Raw genomic sequence first — 20328 nt, forward strand, 5'->3', positions numbered from 1 at the left:
ATATTAATTTTGAGAATATCAGTAGAATGCGCATAAGTTCAAATATATGTGACGTGAATTTCATTGAAAAATTCCATTCCATTAATGAGATATGATTGAGAATGTGTTTTCATATAATGACGTTATAGTGACGTCAAGGTCGACTGATCACTATGATACATTAGATCTGTCGTCTTTGGGACATGATACATAATAATTATGGTAGGATTTTGAAATTGATAGCAAGAGGACTTTCTGAGCTAATTGATACACAACTTTTGTCCAGAAATAAAGAAGAAGAAGAACCACCAACAAAGAATCAGTACAGATACAGAAGGTGATCCGAGAGGATACTCGGATCACATAATGAAGAGATTATCAGATTAACCTGATATTACGCATGGTTTACTAAGACATTCTGTCCATAATCAATGTCAATTTTCTTAGCAGTAGCATTATCTCTTGAAAAGTGAGTTGAGCTAAAAATGAAGAGTATGCAAAGGACTTCAAGTAATGAATAGAGGCATGCCTGCTGAAAACACACTTTCCCATCCATGTTATAATTCCAAACATAAGAATTACAATGAGGAAGGATGGGACTTTTCAAAATATGAAAAACCCAAGACTTGATCGGGCCACCCATTTCCCCTCCCCCTTTTTTTTTTAGTCCTCACATGAAATTACGGGGTGCGACTTTTTGTTGGTTTTGTGATGCACGGTCACATATCATAATCAACTTGAATTGTATAATCAGGGGTTTGTATATGTATATGAATATATATATATATATATATATATATATATATATATATATTCTTTAGATACGTCAAATAAGTTCAGGTATCAAGTATATCTCTTACAATAAACATTGACAAAGTCCCAATATTCATTTGTGATGGAGTATTAATATTTGAATAACTTGATCTCCAAATTAATAGTAAAATACCGTTCTAAACAAATTAAAGTAAGTCCGTGATCACATACAGTTAGCTGAAAAATTTCAGTGATTAACCTCATTTCTTACATAATAAGGAATATTCTTGAAGTTTTGCTCGAATCATTCCAAATGCTAGTATTTTCTTTGATTTTTTTTTCTTTAATCGCAAATAGAAACCATGCATGAATGGTTGATTATTTGCTGTTTTATTTTAAGATAGAGCAACTTGTTTAACCCTGGTCCAGAAATATGGAAGCAGGGAAAGGTAGTATGGGGAGGGATTCAATACAAATTCAGCTAATAAATTTAAACCCATCACATCTAAACAAAAGCACTTCAAAGAATCCTAACGAGGTTTGTTGTATAAATATTCATTCTCCAAAGCGTGTGTTTTGTTTCTGTTTTTTTTTTTGATACGGATGTATGTGTGTATTGCTTATTTATGTGCAAACCTTCTCTGTGATCTCGTTCTAGTCCACGTGAGTCTTGTATCATTCACGCTCTTTGGGGTGTTTAATCCCAAGAGAAGATTTTCTAAGCATGTAGTATAGGATTGGTCATTGTATTAAATAGAAGCCATAATTTGCATTCCCTACATGCACGGCACTGATGCTTATCCTTCAGAAACCTCTTTGGCACCTGTATGGACAGCTTTCAGTAAAGTTTCGCACACCTTAATCCATGAAAATGTCATATCACTAAAGCTTGAAAGAATACTAGGATTAGGAGAAATGCGTTATCAACGTTATTGACATGTGGAAACAGAAAAAAATCCGTATCACTTTAACTTCCTCACATGTGAAGCTATGCCATAACTTCAAGGTCTTTTGACCTCTTCTAAGCTTCCACAAAGAACAGTCAGGGAGACTACCTATTTTGAGGGAAGATTGAAATCCCCCATAGAGGGAACATTGAACCGCGAGCGGATGTTACGTAACGGAGCGACGCGATATGGTCAGAGCGAACCGATACAGATGTTCTTTTTCCAGTCGCTATGAGAATAATTCACCGAGAGGGAGAGAGAGAAACACATGTACACACACGCGAGCGTACACACACGGCCCGGAGGGTCATCCGCATCGAGTTGGAGGACGGATCGTTGTGTGTATAAATAGCTATTCTCTCTCCTCCATCGTTGTGTTGCTGCGTACCCGTGATCAGTGATGATGCTGATAAGCAAAATCCCCAATCACTTACCTTTCGCGACCCCCATGGCAGAAAACACAAAACAGCAAGTGAATTGACCATGCATATCGACATTGTGTTGCTGGAAGGCGGAGCATGGTCGTGCAGACCTATGTTTTGATCGAAGTTAGAGCTCGAGAAAGAGACATGCAAGTTTGAAGAACAACAAAAACCTTCACAAGACAAGACTAATAGTGAGAGGTAATTATCATCTATTAACTCTATTTCAATTTCAACTATTTTAGTTAATATCATATATGTGATTGTGACGTATTGATCAAACATTTCTAATAGAGACAAAGTGAGGGTGGATGTCGCAATATAGTTCCCTGGTTCATTACCGTGATAGTGTATGTGTGATGTTGCGATGATCTAGATGAGGTAGCCTTGTGGTTGCATGAGGCTTGTAACTTTTAACCCAGTGAGCATGATCGCAAGAGAGCAAGAAAGCATGAGGACACTGATGGTCATGTAGCAAAAGAAAGAACCCCAGAGCTCCGGCGGTCCGCAGTTGACGTTCGACGGCTGTGCGAGAGCTCCAGCGTCATGCAACCTATTAGAACACATACGGTGGCGGTGCCTTCCGTCTCTTGCTCTTTTCATTCGGACATTCCACAGAAATACGGGCAAACCAGGAGTTTAGGGGACCGGACTATCTAAGTACAATACCAGTTCTCACCAACTCTTGATCATTTGACGAAAAAATAACTGAATTTTTGATAGAAATATCGGCAAAAACATGACAGGCTACCACAATTCCCATAGACGTTGAAGCTCAGCGGTTACAGCGCTCACGTACGCACGGTACGTGCGTGCACTGTGTTAACGCGATTTATGCATAGCGCATTGCAGACACACACACAGTCCGTCCATGTGTTTCGTTGAATAATCGCTGCAAAATAAGAACGCCTTGAAAGAAACTATGACACGGAGATTCAAAAAATACACTTTGGATTCGCGTTTTCATCCTTCAATTACAAATTTTCCTCACTATATGTGAATATTGATTTTTGGAGGAGATAAACTTTATTTATTCATCTTTCATTGGGTGAAATATCAATATCAACATTAAATGAGGATTTTTAAGGTGAATTTTTTAAAGACATGCCTGTCAAAACGATGCAGTGATAGCCATTGACTTTGTACGCGTCGAGCTTCGGCCAGAGACTGCAGAAAGGTCACGAATAATTCATTAAGTCCAACTTTCCCGATTATTGGCGAATATTTCCATTCCCTAAAAATCGGCTGTCTCCCTGACTGAAGAAGGTATTCTGACGAGAGGCTCATAAAACATGTAAAATTTACACCGTACGTCGTAACGTCGGATTCTGATTTCGTCATTGCATATGCAATATCTTGGACACCTGATAACGACAAACAGACCATTACAACATTTATAATATAAGATTGGTTAATCATTGAAAGGTTGAATTACACTGGCGGGACGCAGATAACATTTTAAACTCGAAATGAAGAATTATTTGCAAGAACCGATAAGTCCATATTTGCCAAATGGAGATATTTGCGATTAAAGGTCAAGAAAAATAAAGAGAATAATAAGAAAATTTTTGCTTCTTTTGACCATAACTTAAACAATATACCTTTATATGTAGTGACCAATATATCATTTAAAAGGTATTATTTTGTTCTTTATGACAGAGATCGGACTTCAAAATCTTCAAAAATGGACTAATCGGTTTTTGCAAACAAACCCTTCAAATGATCTCTAGGAGTAAACAATGCATCAATAAAACATAATCCCTTCGAACCGAGAAATGTTCGTAACTCTGTGCCATCGGACAGTTCTTAGTCATTGTGAGTACAAGTGATCTCATAATTCTCCTGCCTAGCAAAACGTTCTTGTAACTGTCAAATTTTTCATTCGTTTGGTCATCGTTTTCTGACTGAGCATATCAACTTATCCAAACAGTCGGTGACTTTCAGGTAACACGTTGGTTCGGAAACATTGTTAATCATGTTTTTGTTTAAAGATTAAAAACATCTAATTATATCTGTAGGTCGCCTTTTGTTACTATTTTCTATCGTCCTTTTTTATCACCATAGGTCTATTGTCAGCTGTTTACGTTCCAAAAGGAAGACAATTATAACATGTTAGCACATTCCTAAGGATGTCAAACTCCATAACTGTATGGTAAAATGCTTTTTAAGATTCACCGCTCCTATCTCTAGCATATACAGAAATATGAAATGATAGTAACATAAACTAGAGATTGTAATTTGTCATTACTGACAAATTAAGGTGATCCGATTTTTTTTTAATCATATGATTCGAGTCCTAATCGCAATAGGCATGACCATACAGGTTTCATCTGTGTTTAGAGACATTGGCCGCGTGATGTTTGGATTCTCATTTAGAAAAGGGAGTCATATCTGCCATCTTTGGTACCAAATTCTGTATACACTAGACAACGAAGATACAGCAACAAATACATATGACCTTTGGGTCACCTTTACACTCCCAAGATGGCATGTGAGGAAAAAGCGGTTATTTTTTGAAATGATTCTTGCGACATCGTCTGCAAAATATGGGAAAGATAGGACAGGTATTCGCCAAGATACAGGATGAAACATTTATGACCTTTGACCCTAATTTACATATCCAAGATGGTGTCCGATCAAGTAGTTGTTATTTTATGTAATAATGTACGTGACATGAACTAAACATGTGCAAAATATGGGGGTGATAGAGGTTGTTTTATTTGAGTTATTGCAAAGAAAGTTGAAGAAAGAAAAATATCTCGATATTATACATCGAAGATAAGCTTTAATTTCAGCCGAAATTTTTACCGTAATCATGACATCGCATGTAAAAACGGAGGACACTTACACGATAGCGCAAAGTCTCAGCTACAGCGTATTAAAATCTGGGAGAAATTCACCGAAGGGTAAGTGAGATAGTGCTCGATAAAGACAATCATGTCAATTTTCATATCTAGAACATTTCCCTCCCATAGAGATAACACGTCATAACGAAGATACAGAAAAAAGTAGATATGACCTTTGACCTCACTTTGCACAGACAAGATGGCATCTGAGCAAAAAGTGATTATTTTGTGAAATGATTCTTGTAACATGGTCTTTGTGTGTGCAAAATATTGGAAAGATAGGACATGAATTCACCAAGATACAGGATAAAACATATATGACCTTTGAGCCTAATTTACATACCTAAGATGGTGTCCGATCAAGTAGTTGTTATCTTATGAAATAATGTACGTGACATGAACTAAGCATGTGCAAAATATTGGGCTGATAGGGCTTGTTTTTCTTGAGTTATTGCAAAGAAAGTTGCAAAAAGAAAGGAATATGAAAATACATCAAAGATAAGCTTTAGTTTCAACCAAGTTTTTTGACGTGATCCCGACACCGTATGAAAAAATGAAGGGCACATTCACGATAGCCCAAAGTCTCAGCTACAACATATACAAATTGGGGAGAAATTCACTAAAGCATAAATGAGCTAGAGCTCGAAGAACATAGTCACGTCAATTTTCATTTCAAGAAAAACTGCACTCCCATAGCGATAACACGTAAACTGGTCAAATTTGACAAGATTACTTTCAATCAATTTTTACGAGGTGATGCCGTCATCCAATCAAATGTTGTTAGCACATTAATGAAAGACCATTTAATAAGCTACAACATACTGAAATCTGCGTGAAAATTGGCAAAGGATAAGTGAGATACGCTCGAGTGAACTTGAAATTTGATGACGTCATTTTGAAAATTTACTTGTTTTATTTTATTAAGAAATTCGATATCTTTTCATCATTTTTCCAGCATCGCCAACCCATGAAAGAACATGTTCAACTCATCAGCTTTCAGAATATGTAAAGAAAATTGGCGGGGGGGGGGGGGGGGGGGGGGTGTCACCGTCCATCCTGACGAGTAAAATCGGATTTAAAATTGGTGGGTTTTTTTGGCATTGTTGCACTTTATATCGCCATTGACGCTCGCATGGAATTTCAACTTTGACGGACCCGTATGACGTCATGTTGTGTCGGATTGACTTGAAACTTGATAGAAATATTCTTTGACATTTCAGACATCCGATAAGTGTAAAAAATGGGAAATTTCTTTTGCATAAGAGCTGTGCGTGCGTATATGTGTGCGCACGTACGCGTCCGTCCAATTTTTTTTCATTTTTTCAAAAAATGCTTCAAATCGTCGTGTGAGACGTGTGCAAAAAAAAATTGAGCTCGATTGGAGCATACAAATATTTCAACGCGCGCGTACGCGCACGTTTTAAGGGTATAAATACATTTTGAGACCATGCGTAGAACCAGCTTGACTTGAAATATATGTGACGTAAATTTCATCGAAAAATTCCATTCCGTTAATGAGATATGAATGAGAATGTGTTTTCATATAATGACGTCATAGTGACGTCACGGTCGACTAATCACTATGATTGTATTTCGATTGTCGTCTTCGGGACACGATACATTATTATACAGTGTAATTTTGAAATTGATAGGCAGAGGACTTTCTGAGCTAACCTCTACACAACTTTTGAGGAGAAAGAAGAAAAAGAAGAAGAACAAAGAATCAGTACAGATACAGAAGGTGATCCGAAGGATACTCGGATCACCTAACAAAATGAATTATGACAATTGATTTAAGCAGTACTTAACCTGTCCTATACTCCTACAGTATTACCTACTAAGTGTGAGTGCTGAGTTACAGCATGTGATACTTCATGTGGTATTTCTGTGGTATTCCTGTGATATTCCTGTGGTAATACTGCGGTAATCTTGTGGTAAATATTTTGCATAGCTCATGAATATTCATAAAAAGCGACCTAAATTTTAGAAAATTCATAAAATACTTCTAAATTCGAAGTATTTGTGATGAGATTTCCTTTCAACTATTGTCTAATAATGTTGTGTTATACCCAATATCATAATTTTATTATGAAAAGATAATTTCACATTCAATAACAGTGTTATCTAATCAGTAACCATGCCTTCATGCATTAAAAATATTGATACACCTGATGACTATGTGGTAAGTGATGTGCCTAATGACTATGTGGTGACTATCACAATGTACTGTGGTGGACTATGTGGTGACTGCCACAGTGTGGTAGACTATGTGGTGCATACATAGTGAGGTGGACTATGTAGTAAATACCATAGTGTGGTGGACAATGTGGTGACTATCACAGTGTAATGAACTATGTGTTTATAACCCTATGGTCACAGTGTGTGAGACTGTGGTTTGATTCACAGTGTATTTAATATGTGTTTTGGACCATGTGGTAACGGTATGTTGCACAGTGTGGTGATATGACGCTGTGTTTCACACTGTGGTAAATACACAGCGTTACCACACGTCCCAAAATCACATATATTAAACACGTGTGTTCGACACTGTGTTATACACTGTGCTCCACACTGTGTTCGACACTGTGTGCCACACTGTGTGGCACACTGTGTTACATACTGTGTGCCACACTGTGTGGCACACTGTGTTACATACTGTAGTAAAACTGTGTTCTTTCCATAAGGGTAGGCTTTTATTTGTGACCAGAATTAATGTTTGGCTTAGGGCGTAGATATTTCATACTGGCGCAAATGAATGAATCGTTCCTATGCTCTACGAAACTGTCATAACTTCTATGTGACAATCGAAAAGCACAAATTATTGGTTATAAAGCAGGTATAATCAATCTGCCAATACGGCAGGATTGCATCGCACTCTGGCACAGGCTTTTTGGAAATGGCAAAGCTCTTTCCCGTCTGCTCAATGACGTATTACCAGTAGGCACTAGTGCCAATTTTAGGTGTCGTAAATTCCACATACAATTTTGTAGGTGCCGTGCGCAGAGCAGCGATTTACATGCATGATGGGATAGCTCAGGGAACAAACTTGCCCCGATTTATGTTGCATATGCACTCAGGTCACGTTCTGTCTTCATCCAAGGGTATTTTGTTGTTGTTGTTGTTGTTGTTGTTGTTGTTGTTGTTGTTGTTGAAGGTTTCTTCACTTTCAATCATGTGACCAGCACACTGAAGCCTTGCAGGTAGTAAACCATGACTCTAGTGACCGCAAAATCAATAAAATTTAGAAACTTTCAAATCCCTTGAAAACTCAATTACAGCCATGAAAAAAGGAGTAACAACGGAAAAGCAGACAAATAACTCCATTTAATCAGATGGGAAGTTCGGAACTGTGATGCGCGCAAGACAATCGGAAGCGACACTGGCAACGAGTAATCCCTCGGTGCATCGGTGACAGGGCTCTTCAGCTTGTGCAGAAGTTTTCTGCGCATTGGTGATACCGAGAATTTAGACAAATGAATTTTGACAATGTTAAATTGGAAGAGATGAATGGATGTTACACTGGCTTAGAGTTTGTGTGGGAGTGTCAGGAGCAGATGGTGGTGTCAAGCTTACCCTCGTGGATTGGTAGACTGGAGGGTATCAAGATTGAAATGACGCTAATTGTCAAGAGCAGTTGTATCCTATATTACCATCGATTCATTGTACAATGACTTCATGTATGAACGTGTGAAGTCAGAGTATAGAGGCATGCTATGCGTCCAGGATATTCTTGATTACCTTTCTGTTTTTCTCTGCGGTACGTGTAGGCCTAGTCTATGTCTATTTTAAATGCACGGAGCCATTGACACCTAATGCGTCTTCTGGCGAATACGTTCCTCAGTCATTTTTTTTTTTCAGTTGGTTCGGAAAAAGGAGGTAAATTCTTATATAACGGGGTTTAGAGTAATTAGTTGTAGAAGAAGTTTCTTCAATTCGATTTTTAGGTTTGATCCTTGATAATAAGCTCACCTGGAATTTGCATATTGATTCAATTTGCCGTACAATTTCTAGAAATATCGGCGTAATCAATAAAGTTAAATTTTATTTCCCCCAAAATGCTTTATTAATGTTATATTCATCTTTAATCTTACCCTATCTGAACTACGGCATTCTCGCCTGGGTTAACACTAATTCTTACTCCTCATATCTAGAAAGAATATTATTATTGCAGAAAAAAGCTCTTCGTATTATTTGTAGAGAATCGTGGAGATGTCATACTAATGACTTGTTTTATCAAAATAATATTTTAAAAATCAAGGATTTGTATTGTTTGAATTTAGGTCAGTTTATGTACAAATTGATAAATCATTCCCTTCCTTTTGCGTTTGACTCCATGTTTATTCAAAATAAAACTGTACATTCATACCCCACTAGACAAACCGATGAATTCAATTATAACTGTCTAGGACGATTTTTGCAAAGTCTATATTCTCCTTCGCTGGACCTAAATTTTGGAATTCAATTGACAGCAGCATTAAAGAATCTTTAAGTTTGAACACTTTTACTTTGAAATTAAAGAAAATGTTCATCAATTCTTATATCACTGGGGATTTGCATTTCAAAAGTTGCTAACTGATTTCTTTGCTGTTAATGTTTTTACGTCGTTTAATTTATTTCATAACTGTTAATATATATTACTTATAGATAGTCCACTTCTTGGTAAGACCAAAGTCTCATGTGCCCTGGCATTGACCCTTGAACTCTTCCTCCTTTGCCCTTTTCTCTCTCTTCCTCTGTCTTCCTGTCCCCCTCTGGCCTTTGACCTCCTATTTATTCTTTCCACGCGTACGTAAGAGAGCAGTTTTGTTTTTGTCTGTGTTAGCGTTTTGTGTGCGTACTCGTTTTATGTTCTGTTTCCCGAGGACTATGTCAAATTGTCTTGTTGCATTATTACTATAATTTTCACGACTCACGAGGGGACCGCATTCTACAAGCTTGGCTTTTTAGCAGTCCCCTCCATTTCCGACCTTTTCTTTCTTATGATTCAGTCACATTTTGCCCATGTATTTCTTCAACTAGTATGTTTATTGATTCATGTAAACAAATGACGCGTATCTAAATTTCATTTGGAAATGTAATAGTTACATTGTACTTAATTTGTTTATATGAAATTGTCATATTATATGCTTTGGCCGGAAATGAAATAAAAGTCAAATGAAATTAGATAAAAAGTTAACTCATCTTTCTATCTTGATTAAACTTTGCGAAGCGGATAGATTGGTTGATGAAGAGTACTGGGAGACCCATCTTCTACCAGTTTCTTGTACATCTTGTGTATTCCGTTTTAACAGATAGTGTGTAAATCTTCGTGAAACGCCGAGGGATATCAACAGTGCCACCACTACCTAATGTAGGACCTATATACTTACTCGAGCTTGACAACGAATCACGAAAAGCCGTCTTTGCAGCAAGGTCCGACTGATAAACTACAATTAAAAGGACCGAGTAACTTTCCAGCAAAATGGTGAGCAAAACCTTTCTACAGATTAGTTAGATAATTTAGAAAAAATGACTATTCTTCTCTTCAACATAAATTGTTGATCTATTCAAAAGGGTGGCAGACTTTGAACTTTTTGAACTTTTTTTGAACTTTTCGAATGAGAAATCCAGAGTAAAGTACGTGAATAAAGACCTGTAATGGTCTCCAATATCTTTCAAATCACCAGCAACTTGGTGTGGTAGTGGAAAAAATGTACAAAGGTCGGCATTTTATGGAGAAAGTCTTCATTTTCTTCCCTTCCGTTTTTATATGGTAGTTTCTGTTCTACTTAAAATCTACCCTTATGACACTCCACTTTCACCTTCATCCCTTAGACTTTGACCCTATGGCTTGCGACTTTCTCCATATAATCACTATATGCTAATTCAATACAAGGAAATTCCATAGAGAGAAATTCTCATGACGTTACTTTGCGAGCCAAGTTTAAAATATGGAAAAACATAACGAATATGCATTATTAAAGTGCTCCCACTTCCCACTATCAACTCCTTTCCAATAAACACATGCCCCAAGCTTGCGAATTTCCTGATTTCAATATTAGTCAACTGTAAACGCTCATAATCCACAAGTCAAATCCTGCATTGTTCAAGAACCAGCCTTAGTTAAGCAGTTTAAACAGTCTTAATTGGTCCTTTTTGATTATTTCTTTTTACTCCCTTTCATTGAATCTTATAGCTCGCCTGTAATTGTGTACAATTATCATCACTGCCATGAAAACTATAATGAACTACTTCATCTGAAACACGACGTGCGGGCTGGAGAAAAAAAAAAATTTCGGTAATAACTCTTGTCATGTTCATAAAACAAACTTACAGGTAACACTGTTCTTTTGACAAAGGTTCCTTAGATGAGAGGATCTATACGTTAAGATAGCAATGTACTATATCAACGATATTCACAAAATTATATGTTACAGGGAGGGCCAAGTGAAACAGGCGAGGACGTGATAATTGAAACTTTGATGACGTCAGAAGAAGGTTTTCGATTTGTACGCGATGTTCTAGGTGTGGCGTCACCTGAAGACAAGATTGCCTCTGACCCAAAAGGACTCCTAAACGATATTGTGTGTCACTGGCGTCAAGTTATCCCATACCAGACAATTCATAGTGTAGCCACGCCCAACAAAGACAGGCGCCGCCCAACACTCTTGGAGATCAAGAACGATATGTGGGCAAAATATGGCGGTCGCTGCTACCACAATAATGTAGGATGTTACATGGTGATAAAAGCTCTTGGTTACCAGGCAACCCTCGTGTCAGCTGATGTCCTTGAGACAAAAGGCTCTCACGTGGTCATCATGGTCTTCAACCTATCCGGAGAAGGCAGCAAGCACATGTTGGATGTAGGAACATGGGGCTTTCCGACATTTCAGCTGATCCCGCTGGATTTTGAGAGAGAATCTCCCGAGTACCACGAGTCCTTCTTGATTTACAAGTTTGTGAGACAAAGTGACGTCATCTTACGCCTCCACAACGTGGAAAGCGACCCAGCGGGAGGGCCTTGGTTCAAGAACTCCTTGAAGGACGGCTGGTACACTTATATCGAGGTCCATGATAAAGTGCCTGTAACATTCTCTCACTTCAATGACGTAATGACGATGCTATATACCGAGATATCGGAGAAGAACCCACTTCTCACTAAGCTCTGGTGTATGGCCTTTCCAAACCGGCGATTCCTTGCGATCAAGAACACAACTCTCTTGGTGGAAAATGAAGAAGGCCTGGTAGAGAAATCATACTTCCGGTCACGTGAAGAGATGATCGCCACTTTTTCTCTCTTCTTTCCTCAGTTTGCTGAAGCCACGTTGACTGCTGCTATGGATGACGAGAACATCAAACTGGACTTCAACCGGAAGTAGCCGGCTAGAATCTTTTGAATGTTTGATAGTTTGACTGTCAAATTTAATCAATGAAAACACTGTCTTTTTCGACAGTATGAATGTTGTGCCTTGGATATGATCAAATGATTGAAAATGTCCTTTTCATTCAACTCTTCCGGATCAAGTGTATTTGTATCTAAATACAAAAATGGCAAAAGTCAGTGCCAGGTTATTTCGAGTAAACTATATAAAAAGAAATGGTAAAAATAATAGCAATAATCTTTCTCTTTATTTGTTAACGATAATGTTAGATATCGTACCGTGATGTTAAGACTACATATCGTAAAGAAAGTTAAAACCTACATAGCTATATCATGATAATAATTGGCATTACTTGTAGGGGGTCTTTTTGTTTGATGGACTTGGGTCGTCTTTTTAATCACATAGGCTTTGGTCATTCTTTGAATCATAATTTTGCATGATAGGCAATTGTAGTGATTGATCCGGTAAAAGGAATTATAATGATAGAAGTTGTCTTTTTCTTTTCTTTTTGGCTTTTCATTAGCATGGTTTGAAAATATGTAGCTTCCCAATATTGACATGTATCCAAAAATGTACATAATAGGAATAGTAATATATATAGTGTATATATGTATACAGTGCGAGATATTGTTCCCTTCCGAAACGTACGCAGTGCCTTATCGTGGGTAGCACATAGTGAAAGAAATTAGACTTGAGGCGGACGTTGCTCTCGATCTTGTTCTCCCTTTTAATCAATCGAGCTTTCGGCCTGTCATCAGGCCTTCATCAGGATCTACCAACAGAACATGATGTTATTTAAATCTCATAATGCACCATGATATATAATGCGATGACATATTATAATATCAGTCTTCTGAAGTATTACCTTAACGTACACAAAATCAGTATCATTCAATTCAATACAAAAATACAATCCAGCATTATCTCATCAACAGAAATATGTTATGTATCAAAAATGAAAGAAAAATCTATTGATAAAAAGTAAATCCAATTCTTAAATCAGACGTAAGTCTGATAGACGTTCTGCCCATTGTTTTCACGCAGTTCCAAGAGCATCCAAGAAACGGACCCATGACATGCTATATAAAGATCCACAACTTACTCTGTGACCATTAAACCAAATTGAATGGGGTTTTCTGTAAAATATAAGTGCGGTTTTATAAATTTAGACTCTGAAATAGCATTTAGACAGTTTAATAATATTGAAAGTTATCAATGCGGAAATCCGGTTGCCTTTTTATTTTATTTTTTTTTTTGGGGGGGGGAAGGGGGAGGGGAGGACATACTGCAAAACGGAAACAAGGGTAAGTCCAAACTACCAATACTAATTCAATATCAATTATTTTATATTCTTTTTCCCCGTTCTGATAGCAAAAGCGGGAGAGGCGGTAGGGTTGCAATTGATCTCCATAATCATAATATAGGGCTTTACAAAGTAATGCGAATTTTCATTGAAGACTGGACGGAATGGTTTTAAGATATTAATGAAAAAAAATACAATCCAGATATTTGGTGTTATCATATTGGAAATTAAAACTATGTAATTATATTTGATCTCAATATGATTTTTTTTTTTCAATACGATCACTCACGATTAAACATAGAATTTATTTAGTTTATTTTGGGACTGACTACAGCATCGATACTATTACGGTAATAGGTCCTATTACAATGTATATTATGATATGGATATATGGTAACTTTTAATCTACTTGATAAATAATCAGCGTTTGTTTTTCTTTTTCATATTAGAATCCGACGAGAACACCTCAAACTTCTTAAAACTTCTAAATGATTTTTTTTTCAATGGTAATGATTTATGATACATCTGATCTGATACCCACTTTAACAGCTTTCAAATATTTAGAATCTTAAAATCAACACCAAATGTATACAGATGATATATGATGATATTTTGAAGATATTAAAAAATTAAAATCAGATTTAGTCCAAGATCTTTCATATACAGATACAGATAAGGAGGAATATGCATCATTAAATAAGTTTCTTTATCATGTTACTTTAGGTAATATTACATTTTTGACTTGCTTGATTGTGTGTTTATCTAATTCAGATAAGCAGTTCTTTGAAAGGTAAGGAGAGAATTTTCCCCCTGAAGTGAAACTATATAGGTGAGAAACTATTAGTGCAACTCCAGTTTAAGTGAACTTTTCTACATTGAAGAAGTTTAGGAGAGCGATAACGAGTTAGACAAAGCAATCCCTACCTGGCCAATTTTTACTTCTTATCGAATCTATCCTTATCTCATAATACTTTTGTTCTCTTCTACAATCTAACGAGTGGTCGTGACTGTCAATGCCTCATTACAAGTTTTATATGGGGGGGGGGTGTGGGGTTGCTCGCTCATGGTTTATCGTTCTCTTAATCCGGCAAAAGATAAGAAATCACATTCACAAGGTTTTGTTTCCAAAATTGTGTACCATTCGCGTTGTAAACGAGCTTACTTGCACAAACTTTTAAAGAGTGAGAAAAAGACCTCCTCCTCTAGATACAGTTGTATCTTCCACGTCTTTGCTGCGCATGATCCTGGTTCCTCTTCATAATATTACATGTATTACCCGGTACTGACTGAGCTTACAGCATTTTAAATACCATCTTGTATGTGCAGCAACGAACATTCTGGGTCTCTGATTCCGCTGATTGTTTAAACTTGAGTCAACATTTCGCGTGCTGGTTCTTGTGTCCTCGTACTCTACACTGCACCCACGAGGTTGCCCATGTATACTATCCGTGTCCGTGAAACACCATGTTGTTACACATTTCGCTCCAGCGTACAGTACTGTATTCATGACTCAACTCAACTACAAACAACTGGAGGCTCAGAGTAACGATCCACTGAGGAGCTAGAAAGGCTGACTGAAGGGGACGGAACATTCCATAAGAAATGGTGAGTGATATTTGTCAAACCAGGCTCTTAAATGAAACAACCTCTCATGAGGGGTGCCCCTCCCTCCACCCCCACCCCCACCCGATATTTTATTCCCCCTACTGGTTAGATTATATCTGTAGATAAAATTCTGGGAAGTTGGTGAAACCGGCTACAGATTAAACTGGACGCAATAAAAAATGGAGGGACTTACTGAAAAAAAAGAAGAAACATGTTATACTTCGTGTATGCACTATGCTTCCTTTGTTAAGTGCCGAAACAAAACGTGTTAAACCTTTGATCGGCTTCAGACTAAAGTTCAAATATCATGTGTGTTCACTTGAATAACATATACGTCTTGAGTGCTTTAACATGCAACGTAATTGGACTGATAATGTCGCCTCCTTGCATATCGCCCATTCGTTCGCACGTGAAAATCTCTATATTTCGTATTTGTACTTTAATCCTCCACGTAAATCATTAATAGTATTACAACAAAGCATAGGTAAAAAAAACAAACAAACTACAAACCAATAATAATTTCTACAGGCTTGCAGTTTTCATTATCAACTAAACATCGCTTCGGAATTATTGTGCATAAATAAATGCGCCAGTGCATATTATGAGACCACCACAAAATTGCCTTATCTATATTAACAATTCTTTCTTATCACCTTCACAGACATGTTGATTGAGTGAATGCAGCAATATTATCAGAACACATTAGTGAAAGTTTGCGGACAATTCGTCTCAAAGGTATTGAATTTTTGAGGTTTCTGCTCGCTCACTTCTGGGTGAGAAGACTACTACAGCTCATGATGTCACACGTGTACAACAATCTAAAAAAATATGAAGAAAATTCAACAATAATTCACTTTTTTTTGGGGGGGGGTATAATAAAAGAGCACTTGACGTGCCCCTTTCAGAAGTTTGGGGGAATAAGCCAATGACAAGTCGAGGAAATATGCACTTTTTTTCAAAAAAATAAAATGCTATGAAATTCTCTTTTTCTTTTCCTTTTACCGTTTTACGCATGTGACATCGCACACTTTAGATAGTAGTCTTCTCATCCGGCAGTGACTGCGAAGATACTTCAAAAATTCATAACTTTTGAAGGAATTGTCCGATTTTCCTTAAACTTTCACTGACGCGTTTTACTAATGTTGCTGCATTCACTCAATCCGCATGTATGGAGATGGACTTGTCCTTTAATCAACATATAACTCATCTTACCTCATAAGAATATCGGCATTAGTGGTTTCACTCTAGGTGAGAGCTGTACAGTGTATATCATCTTCTGCTACTATTGTTATGATCGAGTATACAGTGCATATCTGTTGAAAAGTTGGAAGTGAAAACAAACAGCTCGTATGTGCAGAACATGTGTGGAGAGCTGGCTGGAGTGTACATTCACACACTGGTGTGAAAGCTTGTGATACAAACATCCACGTACGTACGTCGTGAATACACGCCGTCAGCGTGTAGAATCCTTGCTCAACCATGCTGGAAAGAACACAGTGTCCCACAACGTGAAACACAATGTGAAACACAGTTTGAAAACAGTGTGAAAACAGTGTGAAATCTCTTCACACTGTTAAATTCGAGCATTTTAACAGTGTGAACACATTGTGAATCATCAATTTACAGTGTGAAACAGAACATTAATATTTAAATACCCTATAAAAGTAAAGTAACATTAGAATGTGAAATAATCTTCACACTGTTAAACTCGAGCGTTTCACATAGTGGACTTTGTGAACACAATGTGAACACACTGTGGAACGCTGTGTTCTTTCCAACAGGGTCGCCGTTGTTATTTGTAATTTATCAGTAAATTTCTTGTGGCTGTCACAAATGATAAGATGTACCACAGAATTTGAAATGCAACTATGGAAGAAAAGTAGATAATTTGGTCTAAAAAAGGGGGAAAAAACGCTAATCGTGGGTTTGTTTTCACTCCAGCCGCCGCTAAATATCCGGAGGTCCGACCGTGAGAAAAGCCCTAACCCACTGACAGGTCAATGGTCCAACTCTTGTCCGTAGATGTGTCCAGCCTCTGCAGCTCAGCCCTGCCGACCCTCAAAGCCGTCTCTTCTGGTTATCTCTCCCTCTTGCTTCCTCTACTACTACTCTACTTCCTCTTATTCACTATCGAACATTATTGTACACGCTTGTGAACTGCATGCCATAATTACATTTGGTTGTTTAATGACCACCTGTCGGGGTAGCATTTTTTACAGTTTTGATGGGTTGTTTTTTTCTTCAATTTCAATCTGACTACTTTACTCCATCATGTTCTGCCTGCAACTTTTTATGAGTGTGTTTGCAAGGGGAAAAATACGTTCGATAAAACGATCAGGCGCCTAAGGATTTTTACACTGTAAGGCTTGTATTCCAAAATAGTCTGACGTAGAATGGTTGTTTTCTTTTGCAATTGCTTTATTTTTTTTTTCTAATTGCTAAGGAGTGTGTTTAAAGAATTGAGACGGTTTATTTATTATTCTTACAACATTATGTCTTACAGGAAGAGCAAGATATTTCAGATGGAATAAAGGATGCCTCAACCAAAGGCGTCACAATCGAATCGATGATGACGTCAGAGGAAGGATTTCGTTTTGTACGCGACGTCCTACATGTGGCGTCACCTGAAGACAAGATGACCATTGACCCAAAAGGACTCTTAGATGATATTGTGTGTTCCTGGCAGCAATTCATCCCATACCAGACAATTCGCAGCATAGCCACGCCCAACAAAGAAAGGCACCGCCCTACACTCTTGGAGATCAAGAACGATATATTGGCAAAATATGGTGGTCGCTGCTACCATAGCAATGTCGGATGTTTCATGGTGATAAAAGCTCTTGGTTACCACGCGGCCCTGGTACCAGGTGATGTCCTTGGGCGAAAAAGCGCCCATGTTGTTGTCATAGTCTACAACTTATCTGGGGAAGGTAGCAAGCACATGGCGGACGTGGGCACAGGGGGCTGGCCAACATTCCAGCTGATCCCGCTGGATTTTAAGAAGGAATCTCCCGAGTACCACGAGTCCTTCTCGCGATACAAGTTTGTACGACGAGGTGACCTCATCTTACGCCTGCACAACGCGGAGAACGACTCAGCTGGAGCGGCGTTCTTCGAGAAAACCTTGAAGGACGGCTGGTACACTTATGCCGAGATCCATCATGAAATGCCAGTAGACGTTTCCCACTTCGATGACATCATGTCGATGTTGTATACCACGATTTCGGAGGATAGTCCACTTCTCACACTAATTTGGTGCATGGCGTTTCCAAACAGGCGACTCCTTTCAATCAGAAACACCACCCTCTTGATAGAGAAAGAAGAGGGTCAGGTGGAGAAAACTTACTTCCGGTCACGTGAAGAGATGATCGCCACTTTTTCTCGCTTCTTTCCTCAATTTACTGAAGCCATGCTGAATGCCGCCATGGATGATGAGAACATTAAACTGGACTTCAACCGGAAGTAGCCTTCCAGTTTCTTTTCAATGTGTGATAATTTGGCTGTCAAATTTAATCAATGACAACACTGTCTTTGTAGAGAGAATGGATGTTGCGCCTTGTTCTTATGAGCAAATGGTTGAAAATTTCCTTTTCTTTGAACTCGCCCGGATTTAATATATAGGCTTGTGTACCTCAATATTAAGATGGCCAAAGTCCGTGGCAGATCATTTCGAATAAACTATATGAAAAAGAAAAAATGATAATAATATTTTTTTTCATTTGTTATCAACGACAACGTTATGTTTAACTGTGATGTAACGCTTTATATTGTAAAGAAAGTTAAAATGTAGGCCCTACATACAAATGTAACTATATCATAATGAAAATTGACGTTACTCGGAGGTGATCCCTTTGTTTGATGAACTTGCGTCGTACTTTTAATGACATGGGCTTTCTTCATTCTTTTAATCATATGCGTAATGGGCTCCTGTATTGATTGGTCCGGTAGAAGGAATAATAATATTTTGTCACAAACGCGTTAACTCCATTCTTGTTAAGTTGAGATATTTGTTATTAAAGGTGCTTAAAAACAGAGAAAATAATAAAAATATACAGGATTCTTTAATCGTAACTTCGAGAATATTCCTTGCTATGTCACAAGTGAGGTGCTTTTTGCTGCATGCTTTCATTCATACAAATTATTTACCCGAAATCTTGTTGAACCTAACCGTTAAAACACGCTTAGCTCATGCTTGGTACATCCAACATCGACCTTATGTGGTGCAATCCTAATATCAAAAGTATAATAACCTGTCTTGTTTTACATGGTAATTCATGTCAACTTTTATTGGAGATACATGTGACATACTTGCCTTTAACGTGAATATTGCTTGATTTCATATTGAAAAGATTTATTCTTCATCTATGACACCGTTCCTTATCTCAATTGTATCTTCGTAACTTTGTTATTGTTCCTAAACTATGATATATGAGTCTTAATGGTCTCCCCAAATACTGTACAATATTCATTTCATAGGTCCTGGGTATACATCATTCTGATTACAAAGTTCAACACCATATTTCAATCGGACATGTTATCATAGCCACAATCTTAGTAGCTCGTGTGTTTGTGATTCATATCCTAAATCCTATTTTAATGATTTCGGTATTAATTTTTTGTTTCCTTGGGACCAATTCATGTAAACATAATTATCTTCTATCCTATCCTCTTTATAATCTTCATTTGAATTGTTTTAAGTAATCATTCCTGAATAAAAAAAATAAAAAAAATCTGCCAGGATTTTTCTCTAACTTGTGCGAATCATTTGTGGATGCGTGTGTGTGTGTGTGTGTGTGTGTACAATGTATCTGTATGTGCCCGCGTGTTTTAGGGTGTGAATGCGTGTTTGTAGTTATAAATAAGACTATGGGTATGTATGTGTCTATAATTAGTGTACTTATATGACTTGTGTGTGAGTGTGTGTGTGTGTGTGTGTGTGTGTTAAGGGTCATATAGGCGTGATTTCTAAAATTTTTGTGTGCATTCTTCAAATTTTTCTCCCTTCGAAAATGATTCTTTTATAATTCAATTACATATTAGCAACAATATAAGTTTTTTTTTTCCTGTCTATTGATTTTTTTTCTTTTCATTCATATCTGATCCCTCTGTATT

The 20328-nt window shown here is 37.5% G+C and overlaps 2 protein-coding genes across 2 annotated transcripts; both read left to right on the forward strand.

Moving 5' to 3' along the window:
• Positions 1-11408: 11408 nt before the first annotated feature.
• Positions 11409-12305, forward strand: LOC139742091 (uncharacterized). Its single transcript, XM_071652653.1, has one exon. The coding sequence runs from the start codon at positions 11409-11411 to the stop codon at positions 12303-12305; it is 897 nt and encodes a 298-aa protein (XP_071508754.1).
• Positions 12306-17785: 5480 nt separating this feature from the next.
• LOC139742092 (uncharacterized) lies at positions 17786-18682 on the forward strand. Its single transcript, XM_071652654.1, has one exon. The coding sequence runs from the start codon at positions 17786-17788 to the stop codon at positions 18680-18682; it is 897 nt and encodes a 298-aa protein (XP_071508755.1).
• Positions 18683-20328: the final 1646 nt, after the last annotated feature.

The sequence above is a fragment of the Diadema antillarum genome, unplaced genomic scaffold, assembly GCF_040938485.1.
Source record: "Diadema antillarum isolate AM-2024a unplaced genomic scaffold, OU_Dant_1.0 seq00000979_RagTag, whole genome shotgun sequence".
NCBI lineage: Eukaryota > Metazoa > Echinodermata > Echinoidea > Diadematoida > Diadematidae > Diadema > Diadema antillarum.